This window comes from Trachurus japonicus, chromosome 7, assembly GCF_045865225.1.
Source record: "Trachurus japonicus isolate A0001 chromosome 7, Traja_1.0".
In the NCBI taxonomy this organism is placed as follows: domain Eukaryota; kingdom Metazoa; phylum Chordata; class Actinopteri; order Carangiformes; family Carangidae; genus Trachurus; species Trachurus japonicus.
The window spans coordinates 10,129,974-10,155,519 of NC_140913.1; the positions used below are offsets into that span (position 1 = coordinate 10,129,974).

The 25,546-nt window shown below is 39.9% G+C and overlaps 1 protein-coding gene across 2 annotated transcripts in view; it reads left to right on the plus strand.

The window, feature by feature from the left end:
• Positions 1 to 12,553: 12,553 nt before the first annotated feature.
• Positions 12,554 to 25,546, plus strand: part of LOC146984210 (copine-9-like) — a 109,706-nt gene continuing 96,713 nt past the window's right edge. For both annotated transcript variants that reach the window (XM_085781154.1, XM_085781155.1), the window contains exons 1-2: positions 12,554 to 12,946; positions 15,051 to 15,091. In XM_085781154.1, coding sequence (XP_085637280.1) covers positions 12,867 to 12,946; positions 15,051 to 15,091 — 121 coding nt within the window. In that variant the 5' untranslated portion in view covers positions 12,554 to 12,866. The remainder of the gene's footprint in view (positions 12,947 to 15,050; positions 15,092 to 25,546) is intronic.

Genomic DNA, 25,546 nt, shown 5'->3' on the forward strand with positions numbered 1-25,546 from the left:
AATATGTAAGTGACTTCACACTTAACATTATAAAAATGAATGGGGGTGGGAAATGCTACATTGGAGCAATACAAAAATCATAGCCTACCTATACCACTAATGAATAATTTACCAAGACCAGTGATTCAACATTGCTGTCTAAGGCTCGTTTCCTCGGGGCTACACTATGAATGATTAAAAAAAATCCATCAAAATAGGATTTTCTTTATTTCACAGTCGTCGGTTGGAGGGGGGTTTAAGCCGTTTTTCGTCCTCATCCATCAGCGGGGCAGAGATCTTCAGGATGGTCTTTATTACGTGAGATGAGATTTCGTTTTTGTTGCCTGTAGCGCCAGCGGTGGACCCCGTTTTTTACCTTCCGAGGCATCCGTGGGGTGCTCCCCTCTCCTCTGCTCGCCTTCACTGTCCACGCACCACGCAGAAATCAAACACAACGAAACGAAAATAAAAAAAAGCGAGAGAAGGTTTCAACACGAGCCCCTCTGTCAAATTTCAACAGTCCTTTCTCGTAAATCCGACATCCTCCACCGCCTCGACTCCATTATCATCATGGTTTTTCTCGTAGCCTTTATCCAGTATGTCTCCTCTCTCTCTCTCTCTCTCTCTCTCTCTCTCTCTCTCTCTCTCTCTCTCTCTCTCTCTCTCTCCCCCTCTTTCTCAGTCCTCCTCCTCCCGTTTCTCTTCTGCGCGCCCCCCGGAAGATGCTGATGTTGTAGGCTACTGATGACAGCGATGGAGCGCGTTCGCGTGCTCGGGCGCAGCGGCAGCAGCAACAGCAGAGGAGGGGGGGGGGGGGGATGATTTGCATCAAAACGCGTCTCCGCCTCTGTTCACCTTGAATTTGAAATTAGACCAGTAAATATTCCCTCACGTGCGGATAAACAACGAACATTTGCATATGGAAGGCTTCATCTAAACAGACCTCCACTGGTTCACTGGTCCACGGACCCCTGCTTGGTACAACCCGGGGAAGCCGAGGGAGGAAGATGTTTCTATGTGAGATGGGAAGAGGAGCGCGAGTCACACACGTACAGTAAAATCACAATGGTCGTGTTCTTTCACACTTCTGCTAATCTAGAGTGAATGCAGTGATGTAAGTCACCCCCCAAAACAATGCGAAATTTATGTTGTCACTCACCTTCAAAAACTCCTATTATATCTATCAGACAAATGGAGTGTGGTAAAAAGTAGGATTTTCCTTTGAAATGTGAAGGAGTAGAATTATTATAGAGCAGGAAAAATCAAACATATCAGGTGCAAAAGATGGTGAATAATTTGCACATCTGCACAGTAACCCCAACCCCAGTTGGGTTCAGGTGCAGGGCAAAAAAAACAAACAAAAAAAACAGCATAAATAAATAAATAAACATGAACTAATGAAAAGGACAGGCTGTTCCACACAATGAATTTGAGTTTTGTACAAGCTCTCCTTTTCCTTTTAATTTGATCACATCTTAAAAACCGAAGAATAACACGCCTGGAATTTTTCATTTTTTTCCACATAAAATGCTATTACAAATGCGATAAACATGTATTTTCATTACCCCTTTTGGGGCCTAAAGGCTTGTTCTATTCATGTCATTGTCCTCCATTGTGGCCAATTAGGTAGGATTAAACAAGAGTAAGAGTCATGCTCTTACTTGTCTCACTTACTTGTCTCACTTTATCCTGTTAGCATGCAAGTATTTGGTACCATACTGTTCAGTCATTGACCATGCTGTTGGACAGTCCATCTAGATGTTGAGATTTATCACTGGAAATGTGAGTTATGTGGTGGAGCAGTAGGAAAAGTGAAGGAATCACAGTCATTAGGATTCATCCTCTGGGAACAATGAACAACGACACACATTGTTGCCATTCTACAGGAGTGGAAACAGCATACTGCTGCTGAAAAGGTCAGGAAATCAGCATAGTCATTAAGAGGATCTATCCTCAGGAGAACATGAGCTTTTTTCCAGTCTGGAACAAAGTAGTGGACCAAACCAGCAAAAAAAAAGAAAATCCAGCCAATGAAATTAATCTCTCCTCGTTTTAGCTTTGGTGATCATGTTGATTCCTGTTATCTCTTCATACAATAAGCGCTGCGTGGACACAGGATGTAAACATGAAAAATGAAAAAGCATGAAATTAGTGCTCAACAGCGGAGAGTGCACTACAGTACTTACTTCCTGTCTTCTCTATTCAAGAGGTCTATTTTCTTCGGGCCAGGATGTTTCCTTGACTATTGAAGCTTTCATTTTTCTGTCCATTAAAAGCTCTGTTACTCACTCTGGGGAGAAACACATCTGCCCTCAAGCTAGCATATTCATGGGAAACTGGGTCAAGACAGTGGTCTATGAGCAAGTGTGTTTTAGAGGTGGAGCACACAAAGACTGTTGCACGTGATGAGAACTATAGGACCCTGATTCTGTCTTCAAGCAGGTTCTATTTGAGTTTGACAGAAAAAAGAAAATGGGCAGCAGAGGTCTCGGAGGAGCAAAAGCACATTCCTTAATCTTTGCACATGCTTGACAATTCACATAGAAGTCTGATTAATAATGCACTTGGTTCAGTCTTTCTGTCATATCTTCTGGCTGCAGTGTGAGCTTAGAACACACGTAGCACATCTGGATGCTGTCTAAACAAACATGTATTTTTGCCCTCTGCTTCCACAGTACTCAGACTATCTTTCTTCATCCCGAGGCCTCCTGTCATCTGTTAGCAGCAGCAGGGGTGTTGACAAGTGAGTGTGTGTGTGTGTGTGTGTGTGTGTGTGTGTGTGTGTGTGTGTGTGTGTGTGTGTGTGTGTGTGTGTGTGTGTGTGTACGTGTGTGTGTGCGTGCTGGCGCCTCTGTCTACGTGTATTTCATATGTGCACATGAGCAAGTGTGTAGGGATTTATGTGTGTCTGTGTTTGTGTGTGTGTGTGTGCGTGCTAAATTTGGCAGAGTGAGAGCAGAAGGTGCAGTGTAGCTGCTGAAGTGAGGACATGTCAGAGGAAGAAAATAGACTTGTACACAGTGAGGGTATGCCTCTTGAGGAATGAGAGGTGTTTTCAGAGAGACACACAGGGTTTGTGAATTTTGTGAGTGTGTCTGCATGACTGCATGTGTGTGCATATGTTTTAAAATAGGCGGTGCTAACTGATTCGAGGACAACATGATGTTATAGTCTCATGCAGCTGTAAAATACCTCAGGAGAGTTGAAGGTGTGTGTTCGTATGTGTGTGTGTGTATTCATGTGTGATATCTATTAATATCACTTCAATCCCTTACTATCGATCATTATATTTTACACATTTAAAAATTTTGCAGCATGTGTGTTTAACACAGAATTTCTGCCATGTTTCCATCCCAGTACACAGTACATCATGGCTGCCCACATGATCCTGTCTAAGGTTGCCATCTGTTGGAATTAGAGCGACCTGCAAGTGTGGAACATAACATTTCCCAGTAATTCTCCAAGTACATCATAGAAATGAAGAGACTACAATAGTAAAATCAAAACCAAACAAAAGACAAAAAAAACCCAACATAAAAAACAGCTGATATCCAGACAGGTCGATGTAAAAGCCAGAACATAAATGAAATAACCATTCTGCTGCTTGATCATTATGGTTACAATTTCACACACTTTTTGATTTTGATTGACCTACAATTTCACTTGTGTACTGTGGTAACATCACAGTGTCTGATGATCTCTTATCTTGGATGAGTGCATCAAACCCTCCCAGAACCTTTCATTCAGAGTTAGGGAGAGGGGGGACTGTGGCTTCTGCATTAATGATGTGGCCTCTGCATTGAGTTGACCTCTTGGCCACCATACAATACAGTAACAGCCATTACGCACTGAGAATTTTTTTGTGTTTTTGTTATTGTTGTTGTTGTTGTCCATGAACGGTATAGAATCAACAATGTGTTGGTGTGCCTTTTAGTACTGTGACTATTCATCTTATCAGTCTTATCAAGAGCTTCAGTCATTACATTATAACACATGACGATACATCCTCTCAGCAGCAGTACTGCTTCAGGGCTGATTGGAGGCTATAGTGAGCAAAACAAGAGGTGTACTTTCCACCTCTGGAGAAACAGAAAAAATGAAACAAGCAAAACAACACGTACTGTAAGTAACCATGTTGGTGTTTCTGTGTAAGAAAATAAACTTGATTTTCTTGTTGCATCAAGTAAAGTGTTACCAAGTAAAATACAGTATGTATCCTTAAAGACAAACTAAAACACTTAAATTTGTACATCACCAATGATTTTATGCGTTACCATTCAGTGATCAAATTAACTTTCTTTTTTCCAACATGTGGTGATTGCCAAGGCGGAATTTAACTTGTTAGAGAGCACTAACTGCCATCCCACCTTCTACTTCTCTTTGCCCTGGCACACTGCAAACTCAGATTAGGCTTCTTTGCAGTCTTACTGTCATCTGCTCCTCAAATTCTCCTCAAACAGAAAAAAGACATAAGGTAACTACCATCAAACACTAAAATGAAAATGGGAAGATATGTAGAAAGAAACTGCTTTCATCCACATATGAGTCAGGACCCATGGTGTGAGATCCTCTGTTAGTGCAGTTAGTGCAGCGAGAGGTGAAAACTAAAGGGGACGAGGCCTTTGCTGAGGGGACCTGTGACATTTGAAACAACTTGCCAGAGGAGATTCACAGAGAATGAGTCATTTCCACACATTTTGAAATAAAAAGCTTTTATTATGTCATATCTATTAAATTTTATTTACGTTTAACTTAGTTTTGTTTAAATGTTTTGTATTAGACTCATGAAGCAATTTATTACTTTTATCTAACAGTGCCATACAAAGTGTATTAACAACAACAACAATAATAATGATAATAGGAAGAGTTGAACTACTCATTATTACTGATATACAGTAAGATGTATGTGAATATTTCAAATGCAATTGCAAAACATGCAATGCTGTAGATTGAACACTAGGGGGGAGCATCTCATCAAACTGGTGCCATTACAGTTCAATCAGTTCTATTTCAATTGACATTTTTTTCACCGGCAGAGCCACTCTGTTATGATACAGGACTTCTTGCTATTTTTAATTTAAAATGAATTAATTCAATTTTTTGTGACACAACCTTTTGAAGGTGAAATGTAAAAGAAGGGAATTTTCAATAAGCAAATAACTCTGTAAGACACATTTGTTATGGATGTTTTGACCGCTAGTTTTCATTAAGAGACGGTGACATACAGAGCAGATTGTGTGTTGAGATAATCAGAATTCACGTCACACTCTGACCCTGGACCCTGAGACAGTAGGAGAGAATCAGTTGTCATGATGCTCCCCCCCTTCGTGACTTAGCTGGTTGTCTCACATCTTCACTATTTCTCCCCTTTCTCAGCTTCAGATGGTCTATTGAACATCCATTGTGTGTGCTCTGTTGTTCCAGTTGTCTCCGGTGCACAGTGCTGGTCCAGCTGATCACAGGCTGCATGTTGGCAGCGTTTGTGCTGGGTTTTGGGCCCTCAAACACCAGCCTAGGAAAATCAAATATGCTGTCACATCATCAAAGGCATTTCAAACTGTGATTTTGAGCCGATGATTGGAAATGGTCATACTCCATGGGCCTAGATATACAGTACACAGAAACACACCAGTAAAACAGAGCCCAGTTCATTCATCTGCGCTTTCAGAAAATCATTGTTGCAATAAGGAGACTGGCTGCTTCATTTCAGACCTTCTCTCATAATTACTGGGTGTGCACGTCTTTTTACTTTTATTGCTTTTCCTGTCTTACAGCTATACCTCCATCTCTTCCTCATCTCTTTTCTACAATCGCGCAGCCTTATCATAATGTGTTCCTGCCTGCCTCGTTACAATCAGCGTGTTCTTGTGTGTATTTGGGGGTAGATATGTATTTTTGAACCAGGAAGCATCTCATTTTGCACACTCAGACTCTCATCTTAATCAGAGAGAATTGTAAATGCAACAGAGATGAGAGGAGCTGTTTACTGTTAGTGCTATGCACGTTGGTACAGTCGGCTACTGGAATCAATTTGAATTTCAAAAACATGTATTTAAATTGCGGCAAGAAATGGAAATGCTCTGCAGGTACAAGGGCGAAGACCACTTAAGTCAAGCTGGGTTGTCTGCTCCATATGGCTCTGTTTCACACATATATTATTATTTGCAACCACTATTATAAGCGCTATGGGAGTATAATCGTAAAGATCCTAGAAGTACCTAATTTCTGAAATCACAAATTTTAAAAATATAATTGTTATGTCTTTACAAACTCATATAAGAAGCACATACATTGTTATAATAGAGTATTGACACTGAACAAACATCACATGAAAGGATATGTTTTGTGTCTAAGACTAAAAGTAGCTCGGAGTCCACAGTGACATGTTTATTAGTGTTTATATTTTCAGTATTCAACAAAAAATTCCATCTTTCCTTCACCTTTAGTGCTTTGGTTACCTAGACCTTAACTACATTCTGGTGTGACAGTTGTGCACTTTGTACTCTTGCCGTCTGCCCTTGGTACTCAAAAAGTGCAGTTGTATGGAGACAGGTTGGTAGCTCCTTTACAAGACACTTAAAGCTAGCCTCGCATGACCAGGCTCTTCAGAGAGGAGAAGAGCCTGGTTTCTGTTTACTCCGAATTTTGTCTGCATTCTGGTTTCGGTCTTCTAGCGGATCCGGAAATCACCAAATTCACCAAAGTAAAAGTGTTCACCAACATAAAACTTATAAAATAGACAATATCTTGTAAGTACAATAAAAGAAAAATGTTAACTTAATGGCTCAGGATTTTCTTGTAAATTATATTCCTTCAATTAAAAGGTTTCAGCGCATTTTATTAGCTTGGTGCTTTTATTTTGATGGAAAGGCCTGTCTCTCTCACCCTGGTTCCGGTTGCTTACCAAAACAGCGAGTCAACGGCCCCAGACTATTTAAAGCCAACAGTTGGGTTTGGGTACAATGTTGACAATGTTCAACATTGTTAGTAGTTTAGTAGGACGCCGGCACGTTAGTACTGTATGTACCATAGGTACATATCCAAAAAAGTATGCTAATGTTTTCCTAACATTTTTTTTATTAACACAAGGTAAACTGAGGCTCATTGGATGTCACCATATCCGAACCATTAGGAGCAGAACTCGACACTTCTCTTCACATGATACAGACCAGCTCAGTGTCCAAAGTAAAACACAGAAGGTGAAAGGACTAATCCATCCATTGGCTATACTGTGTATCCAATCTCTGCTGACATGGGATGAAGGCGGGGGACATCCTGACAGCCAGTCTATCACAGGGTGGACCATTAAACCCATGGGCTAATATGTGTTTGGCTGTGGAATGAGTTAAAAACATTATTATATATTACATACATTATATTGGGTTTTCATTATTATTTCTTCTCAAAATCTCCTATTGTGCATTTGTTCTTTGCTGTCAGTGATAGTCACATTTTTGTTTTGTGAGACAACAAGTTAATACATTGTGATCTAGACAGTAATTGCTTAGTGTGTGTGGCTGTGTCTTTTAATGTCTTTACTAAAAGACTAAAGTAAAGATGGAGACTCATTCAGACTAATGGGCCTGTTTTAAGTCCTTGCAATCGCTTCATTAGTCATAATTAGACCAAAATTAAAGATTACAAATTCACTATCAGTAGCCTATAGAAAATTGAAGAAAAGTGTAATGTATCATGCTTTGGCAGCAATACATCTGTCTGTCTCACTGGATGGAAAAAAATCTCAAGAAATACCCAGAAGTCTATAGACATAAGTATCTTTGTGGTTACTGGCTCCTGAGGACCAATATACGTTGCTTGTTCTACACCATCAATAAGACCAACTATATTTTTTATCACCCAGACTCAATACAGTACTGTACATATTGCCTGTTCTTTTTGAGCATGCTGACTTCAGACGGGGTGGGTGGATACTGTTATAAGGAGAAGGCAGAAATATCAGAGGAGAATCAACACATAAGGAAAATATCTTTATTTACTGTTGACTGGAGAATGCAGGAGGCTCTTACTGTGTCAGGTACCTGCTTTGCTCTGCAGCGAAATGGAAAATAAACCGGATTTTGCCTTTTTGGTTAATTAGCTGCCACTCCACACACACGCACACACATGTACACTATATACACACACTCTATAAGCCTCTGTCCGCTTTGTCATCTGAACACACATCCTCTTATACTGTAGATCATCTACAGACAGGAGAGTGGAAATTGGGTAAATAACCACTTTTTCTTCTGTCTCTCACTCTACACTTTCATTTATTTCTTTTTCACCCCCCTGGCTCACATGTTTTTCCTCTTTCTTCTTTTCCCTCCATTTCTGACTCACTCCCAATTTCACTCGCTGGCCATGAAAAATTTCAATTTCTGCCTGATCAGCTGCAAAACTGAGTGGATCCACACACACATACACAGAGCAAGAGAGAGGAAAAGACATAGCTCGTAATAACATCTATTTGTCATTATTGGTGTGTGACAAGGCCAAAGGAGAACTGATCCAGTCACGCTCACTGTCCATTACCCCTGAACCAGCCCACAGATGGGTCTATTTCAGTCACATAATGATTCAACCTGTGTGTTTTACAGGAGATCAAGCTCCCCTGGTCTCTTCGGTGTTTTCCTCTCAAAGCTTTTTTCGTTGGACGTCTTCCATCACCCTTTAATCTCTGACTAAAACATTTAACATGACCTTTGTATTTTTTCTTTCTTTCTTTCTACCACTTTTCCTCCTGTCTTTGCCGCGTACGTACCCACTCCTCTTCCCTTTGTCTGATTCTCAGACCTTTTGTAGCTCAGTTCCAAAAAAACCCAAAATGCAGCACTTCAAAAACACAGCTATTTCTCACAGACTCTCAGAGATGTGATGCGGGTGATGAGGTCTCAGTGGGAGGCTTTACAGAATGTGTCATGATGCTCTCAGGAGAGACGATTTATAGAAAATTACTGAGTGGTCCTTCTTCCAGATTTAGAAGCGTAGATGTCTCATTAGAAGATGACAGCTTGTTTCTTTTGTTAAGCTAATTGACCATGGGTGTGCCAGCCCTGACTGTTTGATTACCTGCTCCACTGAATATGTGCAGTCCATGATGTAACTGTCCCTTTTCTTGTCAGAAGGTGAGCAGTAAGTATTTGAGCTGCCGCTTGAGTGTTAAAAAGCAAAGCTTAAATTAAAATATGATGGTGTTTTCCATTTACGGTTTCCTCACATCAACCTTTCAGCCACAGCCCATTTCGTTTTCATTCATACCCCTTCACCTATCCATACCCATATCCAAATATGCAAACTGGGACATCACTACTACACTATAATACTGTCATCATCTGCATCAGAATTTATTGATATCAGACAACCAGTAAGAAAGTTCAACTCATTCACTGCTGCTACACTCAAGTTAAATTTCACACATCATCTGCTGCATCAGACACGTTAAAGGTGGGAATGCCGTGTAAATTGGTAATACAATGTACAGTAACGCTAGCAAACGTAACAAACAGCATATTATCAATTTTTTTAAAGACTTATTTTATTATTATTATTATTTAATTTCTGTTGCTGACCACAAATTTCAGTCTCCTACGTATATGAAAGTCAGATGTGATCAATGACCCTGAACGACCTTTACTTTGAGATACATGAAAGGCATTCTCCTTCCTGTTATGGCCCAGAACATTGGCATCAGGCATAAATCATGAGGTGTAGAATTCCCAGATGTAACTCCTTTTACGGCTAACCTCCAACCTGACCCCTTCCCTACAAAAACCTACCCCACATTGACAACACATCCAACCAGATTCAAGGACATTTAAGTGTAGGACTAACAGCCAGTCAGTGTAACGCGTCATACGCTGAACATGTTTTCTGTGAATGAACCTCAGTCATCATGGTTTGGTAGAAGTTAGTGTGCAGCTCCAGAAACCAAACGACCTTTTGGTGAAACTGAAAGAAAATGTCACCAGAGTGCATGATGGACACAGAGCAGTCATACCAATCTGTCACCATTACAGAACAGTACCAGACTTTGGGAGGTTTCCTGGGGGGAATAAAAAATATAACATATTAGTTCATGGGGAGTCATTTCATTTATTTTTCCTCCAGCTTTCTTATCAATCATCCATCATTTTATGTACAAAAAAACTAAACTAAACAAAAAAAAGTAAGAAGAAATGCACCTGCAATTTCTAGGGGTTTGGGAGACTCTTTGATTGCTGATCTAACATGAGAAATATTTGGACTACCGATCAGTCATTTATTTCAATTCTATAGATTTCCTATAGCATTCAACATGGTTTTTGATGAATCATTTATATTTTAAATTAAAATTGGTTAGCCAAGTCAGTTTGTCAGCCGTATTTGGGAATAAGTGCAATATTATCTAATTCATGTCCAGCATCAATGTACAAATTTCCCGTATGCAATTCAGGAAGACCCCTCCCTAATCTAAACCCAGAGCTGTTAATGCCAATGCCAATCCCAGGTGACATGGCAGGGTACATACTGTTCAGAGTTACAATAGCTTCACAATAAAAAAACAAAAAGAAAACACATACTTCTTAAAATTAGTCATCCATAAAATCTGTATAGGGAGACTCGCTCACAATGCATTAATAGCAGTGGGCGTAGTAACACCTATATTGTTCTTCTCTAGTCCTACTCAAGGTGATTTACACCACAATCCACATTCTCACAAAGTCACACATTGATGATAAATCAGGGTGCAGTTTTAAGGGAGCCGGGAATCGAACCACTGACCTTCTGATAAGTGGAAAGACCTGCTCCAGCCACTGTCACCGTGCAAAACATAATATATAAATCATTTTTAAGTGATAGATGACTCATTATGAGTCTGATAATGAAATAAATTATGAATTCATGTTGCTTCAAGTTTTTTAAAATCTTTTTTCAAGTAATAATGGACACCACATGTGTCTTAGTCTTGGGCACTCCACATCAGCACTAAACTTCTTTCAGCAATTACAAGCAATTATACCATGCTGTTGTATTAAGTAGCAACACAATGTTTGCTTCTGACATAAACACAGAAACACATCAGTCAAAGTAAATGTTTTAAAAGTGGCGCAGCAGTTATACATTAATTAATAACATGGAGCAGCTGTGAATTAATGTTCCTGAACTGATGATCTTTTAATCACATGAAGTCCCTGGGTCTTTATCATTCGTTACTAGTAAATAAATGTACACATCTGCGCATGTGTAGATGCATTAAAGCAGTGACTCAAGCACATAGGTTAAGTTTACATCCTGCTCCCTTATTATAAAGTGTCACTGCATCTGCTTTTCATTTCATTACCAGTGAACTTTGAAGACACCATACAATTAACTTAAATATTCAGTGACACAGTCACAAATAAACCAGCTGATTGTTGCACAGTGTTTAAACAGATTAACCCTGTAGCAGCCTTTGGACCAGAAAGTGGATGCCCACTGACCCACACTATGTACTGTAATGTCAGTTTCATTATTTCTTCTCCAGGCAGCAGAAACCATACAGTGATGTAGACCTGAAATGATCAAATGATTAAAAATGGGTTGATTAACAGAAAAAAAACAAAAGGAAAAAAAAAATCCAGTATTTCATCCCTTCTCAAATGTACTTGCTGGTTGGGGTAGATACCCCCTCTCTATCAGGCGAGATCACCACTCTCTTTACAAAGGACTAGTCCGCATCAACCTCCCTCATCCCTCACCTTCAAGACATTATCCTTTTACCACACACTCTCAGGACAGGCTGGCATCATGTGTTCCTGCAGTAAATACCACATTTATAGGGCACTAAAAATAATCATAATCCACAATTTTCAGAGCAGACTGAACATACTGATACTGACAGGTCTATATTTTAAAAAATGGTCTTGGTGTGTGACTCTTTTACATTAGCTCTTACACTCTTTTTTAACTCGTCTTTACAGCTCTTATCATCTATCTGGTTGTGTCTCAATAAATGCACACTCTTATAAATGACTGTAATATGTATCTTGGATTTTAATATTTCGTTTTGCTATAGCTATTTTGTTTTATTTTATGGACTGGGGTTTCACTTTTGATCTCAATGCGACTTTTTGATTAAATGTTGTTGGCTATAAATAAAGGTAGGAAGGGTCAAATCGTGTGGACAGAACCTGGCGTGCCTGGGCAGCTGCCAACTATAGTAATCCAGCCCTGTCTTTAAAAGAAACATTGGGGTTAAAATACCCTATAAAAATACTTTAACAACTTTGATATAAAACACAAGAAACGTATTGTTGCCGCAGAATAGAAAATGTGAACAGGCCACGTTTTGAGCAAGGAGGGGAGAAAGGGTTTGAGGAGGTCCAGGTTATAAGTGAAATACAGGCTTCATCGTCGTTGCGCGTTCAAGCCTATAGTAAAATCCTCCATGCAGCACGTCGTTACCAGCCTAGGTAACAGGTGACTACATGTAAATGAATACATGACACACAGAGAGAGGCACAGGGAGAGGGAGCCCCGTGCTGTTGTCGGTGCCTCCGGTTGGCTGCGCTCTCCTCCTCTTCCTCCTCCTCCTCCTCCACCCCGGCGCCGGACAGACACGGGGAGCGCACCGTGAACGCATGAAGGATGGATGAACTTTAAATCTGCCTCACAACTTTCACCGCCTCTCACTCACTCACTCACTCTCTCCCTCTCTTTCTCTCTCTTCCTCTGTCTGTCCGCCTCTTTCTCTCAGTCTCTTTCCTCCGCTCTCCTGCTCCACAAGCGGAACAAACCAGGGGGGGCTTGGGGGGGCGCAGATCTCGACAATGGATTTACCGCTATCACGATCCCGCTGTGAATGATCCGACCTGTTCTTGTTTCTCTTCTTTCTTCGCGGAGGCTCACCGGCGTCTTGAGTCGAGATGATGGCATCAATCGGGGAATTCGACCCTCTCAACACCAGAGTCCCTGCAACTAAAATAGAAGTTACCGTGTCGTGCAGGTGAGGTCCAACTCTCCTTTCTATACATGGAGATCAGAAAAATCAGATGGAAAGTCTCTCATTTCACCTGCATCTCGTCAAATAGTGTGGATTTTAAATGTATATCTACCACGCAAGTCATTTCAATTAAATCTATCTATCTATCTATCTATCTATCTATCTATCTATCTATCTATCTATCTATCTATCTATCTATCTATCTATCTATCTATCTATCTATCTATCTATCTATCTGAGTGCAGTAGAGCCTTTAGTGTGTTTAAGTGCTTTCTCGCTCATGCATAACCTTTTACTTTCTGCTGCCCTCTACTCTCAGGTAAATGGTTAATCCCATCACCAATATGCATGAAAGCCACAAAAAAAAAGAAAAAAAAATCCTTCAGCCTCTGGTGCTTTCAGTCCCGCCAGTGGCCCAGTGGACCACCACTGATATTCATAGGCGTTCACAGGTGGACTGCTGGTGCTTATACGTGAAGGGTTCTACACAGAAATGCAGCCAGTAAAATGTGGCTTTGTTATTAAAACTGAATTTATAACACTGACATGGAGCTTACATACATGTAGCTGCCTTAGCTGAATGGTTGGCTGCTCTGCTCACCAGTAAAAATCCAGTCAGGTTTTTTCTGCAGACTGTCACTCTGCCTGCCTGGTCGTGCGCTGGCTGTCTTTCTAAACCACTCTTGAATAATGAATAAGTGTTGGTCCTGGATGGTCCCTCCTGAGATCAGACACTGGCTTGAAATGGCCAGACACCTGGGTTAGACAGCCACCCCTAAAACCTGGGACTGGGGTGTGGGGCGGGGAGTGGAGGAGAAGAAGATTTATGATCTTGTGCTTCCACTGTGAAATCACATTTCATACATCTTTAAGTTATTGATCAAGTCTACATCCTGTTTCTGCCTTGAATTAAGATCTTTGGTTACATCACAGCAGATACTGGTCATCATATGGACTCAGGGGACTAAAGGAAGGAGTTAGCCTGATTCTGTCAGCAGGTAACAAAATCCACCTACCCGCAGCTTCACAGCAGCAGGGATTAACATGTTTTTATCTGATTTAATTTGTGTGATAAAAAACTGAGTATGGCCAGTTTGGGTTTTATATGTGGGTCCAATAATTCACCCTCTGTAATGAGCTGTAGAGTTGTTGGTAAGCAGCCTATTATTGTATTTTTGTTTTTTGTTTTTACCTGTTGACAGAGCAAGGCTGTTTCTACTTATTCCAGTCTTTATGCTAAGGTAACGAGTTGCTGACTGGTTTGGACACATGATAAATCTCAAGATCTTATTTGTGGATCTCAGAAAACACTTGAAGCAACACTTGTCGTCTGATGTCCATCTCAGCTGACCACATGGTGGAGCTACAGCAGTCACATTCACATCATGACCAATAACTTTGAACTCTGTACCACAGAAACCAAATCATGTTGTCCTACAATCCCACTGGAGGTCCCCTCTCTTTCCTTGGTCCACCCATTTGAAATTTGGTTCAAAATAGTGATTGCTCAGTGAGGCTGAATGGCAAAATATCAGCTTACATTCTGATGTGTTGTTGTAATGAATCAACTAAGACATGAGAGTAAAAACAAACAAACAGACAAAACAACTCGTCTGCTGTAAGGTATCATAACCTAACATCTCAATAACCTCCACTTAAGTCATACATCCACATGTGTCTGTCTGTTCACTCACCTTGATAATATTCTTAGAGTTGTTTTATTGACCAAAGCCACATCCATAATACGACTAATACTAGTTACAGGAAGTGGTTCAATCAGAAACATCAAGGCTTGTTTATCTTCTTCCTCCTGAAGGTCATCTTCATCAGCCTTTGATCAGTAACCCACCGTCCACTGGGCTTAACTGCTGTTTGCATTTCGGGGCGGAGGTTGGCAGCACAATATTTTCGGATGGTTTCACACAATTATCTGGGGAGCAATTTAAATCTACCCATTAACTACTCTCGGGCTTAGCTGAGAGTTTTAGAAACACTCAGGAGAGCAAAGAACAAAATATAGAAATGTTAACAGAGGAATTTCGTGCCTCAGAATAATGAAAAGGGCTGAAAGAATCTATTCAGACCTGCACTTTGTCTGTCTCCACAGGAGTCTTCTGGATGTGGACACGTTCTCCAAGTCAGATCCTGGTATGTAGGAACTCTTTATTGTCTCTGAATAAGCACCCAAATGCTGGTAATAAAAGAAAATTGTCTATTTTGTAGCTCGATATTGCTTCAGGGAATAAATAATTTAACAGGCAATTTCATATTGAACTGTGAATGAACTGAAGATTTATTTATTGCATTTTATCCAAGGAAGATTCTCTGTTGTATTTTTTAAAATTCATTATAGCATTGGTTATTTATTTATACACCAGAATTAGTTGTGCTTCTTCACAGGAAAAATTAGACATAATGAGTGATGTTCTGTTCTCCGGTGGTACTGTTTTGAAAAAAAAAAAGGTCAGAGCTATCAGTGAGTGACAACACTGCTGATAAAATACAAGAAAGGCAAAGGACAATAAAGAACAAGGACAAGATTAAGGAGGGAGTGAAAAGTGAAGGTTGAAGAATGGTCAGGATGTAGGGTTGGCAGAAAAATCACAGGGGGAGGAATTAGGAGGATGAGGAGGATTGGCAGAGCGGGAGGACAATGGGTTAAAAAAAAAAAAAACCTGGTTCTGAACCTGCATGTGCCCGTTCTATCACTGGGATGAATCCCACAGCGTCCCATGGCCTTTCACCCCTCATGTACTGTCTCAGTGAAGACACAGGGATGCTTTTATCTTCTGGATGGAATCAAATTCCCCTTCTCAAACCTAATAATCAGTAATTGTATCATCTGAGAACTTTGCAACGCCAACAGTGTCAACAATTGAGGAATCTGTTATCCTTGCTTCCTGCTTATACCACAGTCAGGTGCTGATAAAATTACATAACAGAACATACAGTACGTTCAGTGACAAAGATATTGATTAAGATATATATCTTGGGCCCTATGGATTAAACAGGAAACAGAAAATACTATATTTCCCAAGGCTGAGGCAGGAGTTTGAGAATCCTGAACACCTTTCCCTGATTAGTTTCAGCATTTATAGGTCCAATATTTTACACTGTGTTTTATTTAAAGTGTTGATCCATAAGAAGATATATATGTTGTTTCAAAATACCAAAACTCATCTCAACCTAGTTTCTCTCAGGCCTCTCTCTGGAGCTGTAGTAACGACAGGTTGGTGTAAAAACCAAAAAAACAAAATAAAAAAAAACCACATCTGGTCTGTGTCTGCCAATCAGAAGAGAGAAAACTCTGAGCCTCTATTTTAATTGACCAACTGACCCAATAACAGTACAGCTTTTGTTAAATTAATGTTAACACTCAGAGAATCCAGATATTGCAAGTTTGGATGGTGGGTCCAGATGGGCAGGGCTTGGGGTATCTGAGAACAGTGACTTGTGACATCACAAAGTTACAGAATTCCTGTCAGTTGGTTTTGAGGCTCACCTTCTAAATACAGGTGTGCATTTTTCTGTGGACTGGGACTATAATGCTTACAGTATCAATATACCTGTAGGACATAGAGCTGCTTGATAATCAAGAAACACACAGAAACCCACCTTTATTACAGACCTTTATGGGAACATATTCAGCAAACAACAACAAAGCCCCTCCCGCTACACACTATTATTAAAACTGTCGGTTTCTCTCTCCTTCTCACTCTGTTATGTGAGACTTTTCCTCATCTCATTTTCCTCTCTTCTCTCCGCTGTAGCTCCCTCAAACCCACAGGCCACAGCTTCACTGTGGCTAATGTAGCCAAATTTCAAAGTCTCTTTCTTTCCTGTGCCGACCTTTGGTTGATATTAACTTTCAGTTCCATGCAAATATTAAAATGTGTTTGAAGTTTAATATGCTTGGTCTGTACGGACAAGCTATTTCTGGTATTTTATTGGTTATTTAGGCTACTTTGGTCGCCTGATGTTAAACAACAACAACCAGACAATCACAGTCAAAGTGTTCTGTAGGTGCAGGTTCAGTCATATTGTCAGTAAGATGCAGATGCACAGCTGGTGTAGAAAACATACAAAATTACTGAGAGCTTGGATAAATGGTAGATTAACATGTTTTTTTTGCCTAAAAGTGCACAAATCACAGATGTAATGGGTGGAAAATGTTCAGTATCTGGAGATGGATACCTCTCGGTTCGCTGTAAGTGCAGATTTAGTTATTAGTTCCAGTGATTTTGTCAGAACCTGGATTTAAAATGATGCAATGTACTGAAGGGGATGGATGTGTCTGCACAGACGCTGGAGAGTTTTGAGTGAGAGCAGCTCCCACTCTTACTGTGTGTTCATGGCTCTTAAAAGAATTGTGTCCGTCTGTCAGACGCGATAATCAATACTTTGCTGATCAGTTTGACGTGTGAGTGGAGTTTGGTGTGTGTGAGTGTCAGACTGATGGCTTCAGATGGAAAGAGCATAGCTGGATCTTTTTTTTTTATGATCCTGCAGATGATAAATAATATTTATAATGTTGTGTCTTGACAGTTTGTTATGAGTGAAGCCTTGCCTGTCTACACAGCAGTCAACAGATATTTGTTTCCACTGATGTAACAAATAGCACAGGATCTACTTTGACACAACAGTAGGGTTATAATCATACTGTATCATTATAATGCTTCCGCACCGGTTATGGCCAGGCCCCACCCAACCCACTTTCATGAACATAATATCTCAGTAACACTCAGATTTGGCACAAAATGTTAAAGGACAATTACGGGCCAGGGGCTGTAGTTTCCTAATATTTTAGGCCTAAAAGAAGGATTCTGAAGTTTTTCCTTTTAATTGCACCTGTTTTGTAGTAGTTCTGTCTCTGCATCGCCACGACAGCAATGAATGGGAGTAGACTGTTCTTACGCTTAAGCTGCTTACATCCCTCAAAACCACATTCCACAGACAGCATCAGATGGCTATTAAAACACACAGCGAGGGAATTGTTTACTTCAAGCAAGCGGACATGTTTGTAAACAGAGCTGTACAGTAATACGAAGTCTTGCGAAGTCTTGTGCGAACTTGCAAAGTCTTGCCTGAGAGTCAAGTTGACGGATAACTATGTTTACAGGCCGTCTGAAGCTCTCCGGTTTGTTTTATCAACAAAGGAATATCAACTCAGAGCCACACAACGTCTTTGTAACAGTAAGAGTAAGTCTGAATATTGTTTATTCTGGTTGTAAACATACTGAGTGTGTCAACTTGTTCACTAGACTTTGTATTACAGCTCCGTTGGCTTTCTTCAAGTAATGAGGTAATGGGAACAAACAGAACTAACAGAACTACCACAAAACAGGAGCAATTAAAAATAAAATCTTCAGAATCCTTCTTTTAGACCTAAAATATTATTATTTAACTTGGATTGCGTGTGTGAGCTCACAAAACACATTTTTTGCCTCTTGAATGTGACATCTCAAGACCACCTTCATCCATGTGTTTACATTAGGCAATAAACATTTAAATAAAGATGAACAAACATGAGTTTTGTGGACAACTTGTTCTGCCTAAACACCTCTGGCCAATATTCAACACGTTAACTCAGGAAAATGAGACTGTGACCATATCTCCCTAAAGTGCAGGCCTGAGGTGGTAATTCCAATTAATATGCCATATAAGGCTGACTGGTGTGTAGCTTCAGTTAGCATTGCCAATGCCGCTACCCTCCATTTTTCAGTGGAGTTTGCTATCTAATAGAGCCAGCACTAACAAAACCTGTATGAGCCCTTTAACAGTATTTTGATTGGTTGCTCTCAATTAATATTTACTACTACTACATCCATAATTATGATGTTGTGGCACTACAGTGTTTTCTGTGCACAGTCTGAATGTTTGTCTATAAATTTAGGTAATGACTGGAGAACCATCACTTTATTTATTTATTTTTGAAGGCTAAATTCTATGTAGATGGCCAAACATGCCTCCACTGGAATTAGTCTGGCTCTGATGAGGCAGTTAAAAGTGCTGGAAAGAGACAAAAATGTACAATCTTGAGAGTGACAGGACTATTGTTAGTCGGCGAGTGAACACGGTACAAAAGATGTTAGCGTTTATTTCATTTGATGCTGTAAAACATTAATCAAACTTAGGTGACTTTTACAAGGGACTGACACTGACATACTTTCCTCCAGCCACAGCTGTGTTTAATCCAGAATAAACAAGAAGCATTTTTATCGGCGCTGATGTTGACGCGCTGTCACCGAACAATCATCAGAGCAAAAACTGTGGCAGAGGGAAACACAAAGGAGATGTTGCAGTTGGGAACAAATCTGAGTGTGTTTGCGGCTGTGAGGAGACTACACAAAGAGGCATGTGAACATAATCACAGGGAGTCAATTGTCCCTGCACCTGATGAACCACAAGTTTTAGTAGTGCATCCCCGTTATGCCCTGATGACAGGAGAGCTTTCTACCTTTTACCATTTGCTTGTGGAGTCAAGAGCAGTGTGGCATATTTGGGAGCCACTAGGGCGCCGCTTTCTCACACAGATGTTATAATTAATCAGTCAGATAGACGGGCGGTAAATGAATTACACAAATCACAGCTGGAGAGCACAGCTGTCTAACTCCTTACCCAGGCTGGTCTTGAGGTCCTGGTGATAATGTCTGTGACTGGCTACAGATGTGCAGGGCAGCCTGAGGAGCCACCGGGCTCCAAGCAGTAGAGACGGGGAGAGGTGGTGCATGAGCTTCTTCCTCAGTCAGTCCAACACAAACAGATGTGATGAACAGTAGCATGTGCTGCCTGTTGCCGTGTGCACCACAGCTGGAAGATTTAATTAACAAAGAAGCTATTAGCAATTGTAAAGGAAGGAGCACAGACAGCAAGGAAAGGTAGAGATTTAAAAGATTTTTTTTTTCTTTCTTTCTTTTTTTTTTTTTTTTTTTTACCAAAGTACGAGTTGTGAGATTACAATGTGTCTACCTGGTCCACTGTAAAAAAAAAAAAAAAAAAAAAAAAAATATATATATATATATATATATATATTGTGTGGAAATTTGCTGACATTAGTATTCTCCTTATAATAAATAGTAACATAGTCTTTGAAGTAGTTGTAGTTAAACCTTGTAGTAATCATGTTGACTCCATCAGAGGAGACATCTGTGTCCTGACTACAATAAACCTGGGGCAAGAGGAAGGACATAGGGTGACCTACGTATAACCTTGTTTACTAACACATCCAGGTTGTAAATACCTACAGTATAGGTAAAACAATAACTGGGGGTGGCTACAACACTATTAGGGGTGGGCATCTGTTATGCCTAGGAAAGCTAAAAGTAATGAACCAGAGTTATAAATTGGGATATAAGAAGGGACTGCAATCTCTGTTCTGGGGGCACTACTCTGAACTGCTGTCTGCTGTGTAGTTTTGTGTTCTCTTCCCTTCTTTGACTCTCCACAGGCAGAACCAAATTTTCTACAACAATATGTTGTAAACGTTGTAAGAATATATGAATAGAAACAGAGGAACGTAGGAATAGAATTAGATGGAGATGGAAATTAATGCAAATAGCACAATGATGTGCATCAATCCCCCATACATACATGTAAATGTCCCTATATTCAGAGTGATGTTGGTGCATGTTACTTAAAAGGGGAATATTATCCCCAACGTCAGTCTCCAACCATGCATGGATAATCAGTATGGCTATGGGTGAATAGATGGATGGATGGATAGATGGATATGTCTTTAGGGTATACAAGTGGATCACATTGTAAATGTACATAAAAAACATAAGAATGTTTTGTTGCAAACATGGTTGTGATATGTTTAATTTAGAAATGCAAACTTATTAAAATAACATGCATAGTGATTCTGTATAATTTAATATGATTAATGTTATTAATATTCAATTGGAGGGTAAGGATAACTATTCATTTATCCAATTTGAAACATATCTACAGTATCTATGTTCTTAGACTTTGGGAACCCACTGACAGGCTTTTGGATGGATAAATATTTCAATAACATGTGCACAATGTAAGCATAAATAAAGACAAATTTGTTTGGGCAAGGCATATTTTCACTTTAAAATAGGTTTTATTACTTTTTCTTATATACATACAGGGCGTTTTTTATGTTATGGTGATTATGGAAATCCTATATTACATTTGCATATGGCACAGAATTTGCAAATTAGGTTGAGGTGAAACATTTGCATAAATCTGAATCTCAGGACTGAAACAGGAGGATGGTATTTGAACAATACATTTGGATGTGCAGTAGATGCTGTACGTTGGAAGAGTAATTTTCAAAGTAGGAGTAGAGCAATAAATTGATCTGGACCGTTTCAACCTGTCTCTGTCTGTTCCTATATTAAAGCTCCTTGGGGTCTTGACAGTCCTCCTTTTAAGCTTTGATCATTCTGAGGTTTCATGCACATATATAATGATATAAAGTGGGTCATTCTGTGAGCTGCTGCCACCTGACCTGTTGCCTTTAATAAATGTATAATAACAGGAACTGAGGTAGGTACTGAAGTATATCACATCCATTTGCTTCCATTTACAAGACCTTTTAGATACGTTTTTAATAAAAGGTAAAGTTCCCCTTTGGCACCAAAGCATCCAGGACTGCTGCTGTGCACCATGTCTCCAGAGCTGTCTGAGGTAGGCTATATTTATACTGTTATGAGATTTTACACCATAATTCTCAGAGTCTCTGTCACTCATAATACCTTTTTATGCCTGGCATATGTATACAGGTCATCTGTCCATCTGACTGACTGACTGTCTGTCTGTCTGTCTGACTGACCTTGAGGGAATGTCCTCAAATTTGGCAAAACAGGGTGAATTAATCAGATCTTGGTGGTCAAATATAAAGATTTCAGCTCATGCCAACCTCACAAAACAGTATTTTGGCCTTGTAAACTCTTTTTTGTGAATTGTTTTATATACTTTAAATAGGATTTTTTTTAAAAATGATTTTGGAAATGTTGGTCTCTTGACTAGTGATGATGATGTTATTGCAATTATAATCATTTTTGCAAGTTTTGTAATGGCATTGTCATATTGTGGCTTATTATCTTCTCTCACTTTGATCATTTTTGTCCTTGCAAAATGGGATTGTCAAGCAGACAGACTGACAGACATTAAAAATGACTCTAGTATTCCAACACTAAAACCTTTAATTCATATCTGCAATTTGCATGATAAAAGCGTGTTACCTGGTGTCCATTTATCAATCTAATATTTCCACTAAAACAAATTATGATACTATGCTGTAAAAATCCTGGTTTTCTGGTTAAAGGTCAAGGTGACCGTGCTTTCACAAAACATGTTTTTTTGGCCATAAATGATGAATTCATACTCTAATTATAACACAGTATAACTCAAATGCCAAAGAGGATAGAAATGATTTTATATCCAGATGGTCGAAGGTCAACTTACCCTCGACATAATAATATACAGAAACATTTATCCCCATTAATTAACAGTGTGGCTCCGGAAGGGGAGATTGTGACCATGTAACCTGCAACTTGGCTGGTTGGTCAAGATATATGACCATGAGGAGTAGTTCTGGATGTAATTAATGCCAGTGTGAGCATTCCTGGTGGTTTTTTATTATATTTTGTGAGGTATCATGCTGTGTTTTGTCTGAGATAGAAGAGTTTGGGCATGATTCAGTTGGCTTCTCCAGCATGAACCAGTTTTCAGTGCTGTCAGGAGCCCCTCCCCAGAAAGCAATCATTTCAGTGGCACTGTCACACATTGTCTTGGACAATGACAGGGAAATGCATCCCACTGGATATTATTTTGTAATGTGAAAGATGTTGATTGTTAAGTGGGAGGATAAAGTAATTGTCACCATGATGAGTTAGATGTTAACCCCCGTCCTCACGGTGTTATAGCAGTGTGTTGGAATCAGATCAGCCTTCAATCTCATGGATGTGCAGTATTACTCGAACCAATCTTCCTGGATAGTTGCAAACTGCCACTTATCTAACCATGTAGAGAAAAACCTGCCAATCAACTCAGCCTGGAACAGACTACTGTCACAGGAAGCCGAAATGACTGACAGCCTTAACAACCACTTATCTGACGATGCGTTCACTGCTGTCCAGGAAATTGCAGTGACTGAGCTGCAACAGCCCGTTGATCCCGAACACGCGAGCTGACATTTCTGACCGCCGCAATCATTGTAATGTAACTGTAACTGAACTATATCGCTTTCAATTGGTTAAAAAAAAAGGTTGAGAGCTGTTGTATCCACTTGCCAGAGTATTATTGGTACAAGTATTGGAATATACTTGTCCACAGGTGGACCCCTGATTTGTTCACTCTCACAGCTGCTCCCTGCGTTCAGCCTTGGAGACAGTCGAGTCTCAGCTGTTGTATATTTTCCAAATTTACATGGGACCGAATGCCATGGCAGCTACGTAACTGTGGTGTATGACTGGAAAAATGTATAGTAATTGACAGTGTGGGTGCCATGCAGGAGAGAGGAGATTGGCCGACTCATTTAGCCGAACGTTCCTTTTCCACTTCTTATGTAAATGATTTAATCAAATTAGACAAGCTTAATCAGGGCTACACGTATAGCAGGACTGCTCATTGTGTTTGTACTAAATATAGCAAGTCCAGAATACACTGAGAAGATACACAACATTATACACAATCAGGTCAGAAAGAGTTTGTTAGCTTCAGAGATGAAGGTGAGTTAATCACTCTACTATCATTCAGATTTAATAGGTATAGCAATCAGTAAGTGGGTCAGCGGCATCGCAGGCTCAAGAGGAAGCTGTGGTTTGGTTAACGAGGTGAAGGAGAGAAGGGAAGTGTAGGAATATGAAAGAAAAGATAAACTAAAAAGAAAAATGGCACACACATCAGAGGCTCTAGTGTGCACCATAACCAACGCAATTAAAACGCCTTAGTCACTATTTGAATGATTGTGGATGATATGATACGTTTTCATTATGTGATCACGTTCATTAACTATAGTCATTACTCCCTACTTACTGTCAATGGCATTATACTGTATGTAAAGGACTAAACCCATTGTGCATTTCATTAGGAAGACCTGTGCACCTGCTAAGACCTGCAGATACAGGTCAGGAGTTTCAGAGGGGGGTGACCTCAGTGAGCCGATTGTTGGCAGGCTAGTTTTTCTCAAAAAGGCTGCAGTTTTTTTTTTTTTTCACACAACAGTCTCAAGAGTATTTTTACTCTGAGTGGAGCCAAAGGATAAAAACATCCAGTGAGCAGCAGTGGTTCTGTGGATGGAAGCACCTTGTTGATGAGAAGTGTCTGAAGATGTTTGGGATTTAAGGCTCAAACGGCATGGGGTCATGGGGTTGTAATCAATTATTTAGCTTATTGGTTGGGAACACTGATCTGCGGGATACTTGCCATGGCTCTAAACAACGGAGGAAATTGTTACAGCATCTTGCCCCAACAAATTCAATATCAGAATAGAAAAATAGAAGCAAACAACTTTTTTTATCATGATAATATACTGAGTAGGGGAATAATGACATTTAGAGCAGTGATATTCATTGCTGTTACATAAATAAATCATCACGGAGCAGCACTGACAGAAAATATACTATGATTCATATGATTTATATAATAATAATAATCCTTTTTCACTGTTTTTCTTATGAAATCTGTTATTTTTGTGCCACCACTAGTGGATATGAAATCCAGACAATCACTGCTTAAAAGTACTGGTATCTTTATTTCTTTTAAAAGAGAGCGAGAGAGAGAGAAAAACTCATCTCAAGAGCTCAGTGGAAATGCCTCTCGAGCTCTGTTTTCCTGTGTTCTTTATCACAATTGCTCATATTTTTGAGGAGCAAAAGAAGTAGGGTAATTGCTAGACTGAGACCACTGAGACATGCCTGCCTCTGCTGCACTAGCTGCAATCATTTCACAATTCCCAGATGTGAACTATTTACTCATATACAATGTCAGACTACTTCTCTGCTGGGAATTCTGTTGTCACACAGCATCAGTTTTATGGTCTTTCTTTTTGGCATTAACACGGCGGATCTCTCTGGACATGATACCAGTCTATCACGTAGCTGATATAAAGAAACAAACAACCATTTAGTCCGACTGGCAGTTTTATTAATTCACTTGCATGTCTTTGGACTGGACTAATCATTATGCAACAGTTTAAATCATTGTGTGACACTTTTCTTTTCTTTTACTGCTCTTGTGTGTGTTTTCTGGCTGTGCACGTAGATGCTTTCTACTAATGCTCCTCTTCTGCTGTTTTTTATTTTTTTAAATGCCGCTTATTCTGGTGCTCTCTGTTGGCACACATCCCACTTTGAGTATACCCAATCATCACCGAGTAAACCTCAAGCCCCACCCAGGAGTTTTTCAGGCCCGCTTGGAGTACCTACTTCAAGGCAGGGACTTGTTTAGCCCCCGTCAAATTTCTGGGAGATTGTTCTTTGGGGGCAGTTCCTGCTATGGAGACACGTGCCAACAGCCCTGGGCCTGTGAAATTACCCCAAAGTTCCTACAGTGGAAATGTGAACTCACACAGAAAGGCCTCTTTAAGCCGGCAGCTTCTTGCTGAGATTAAACTTTGATAACCACTAGAGC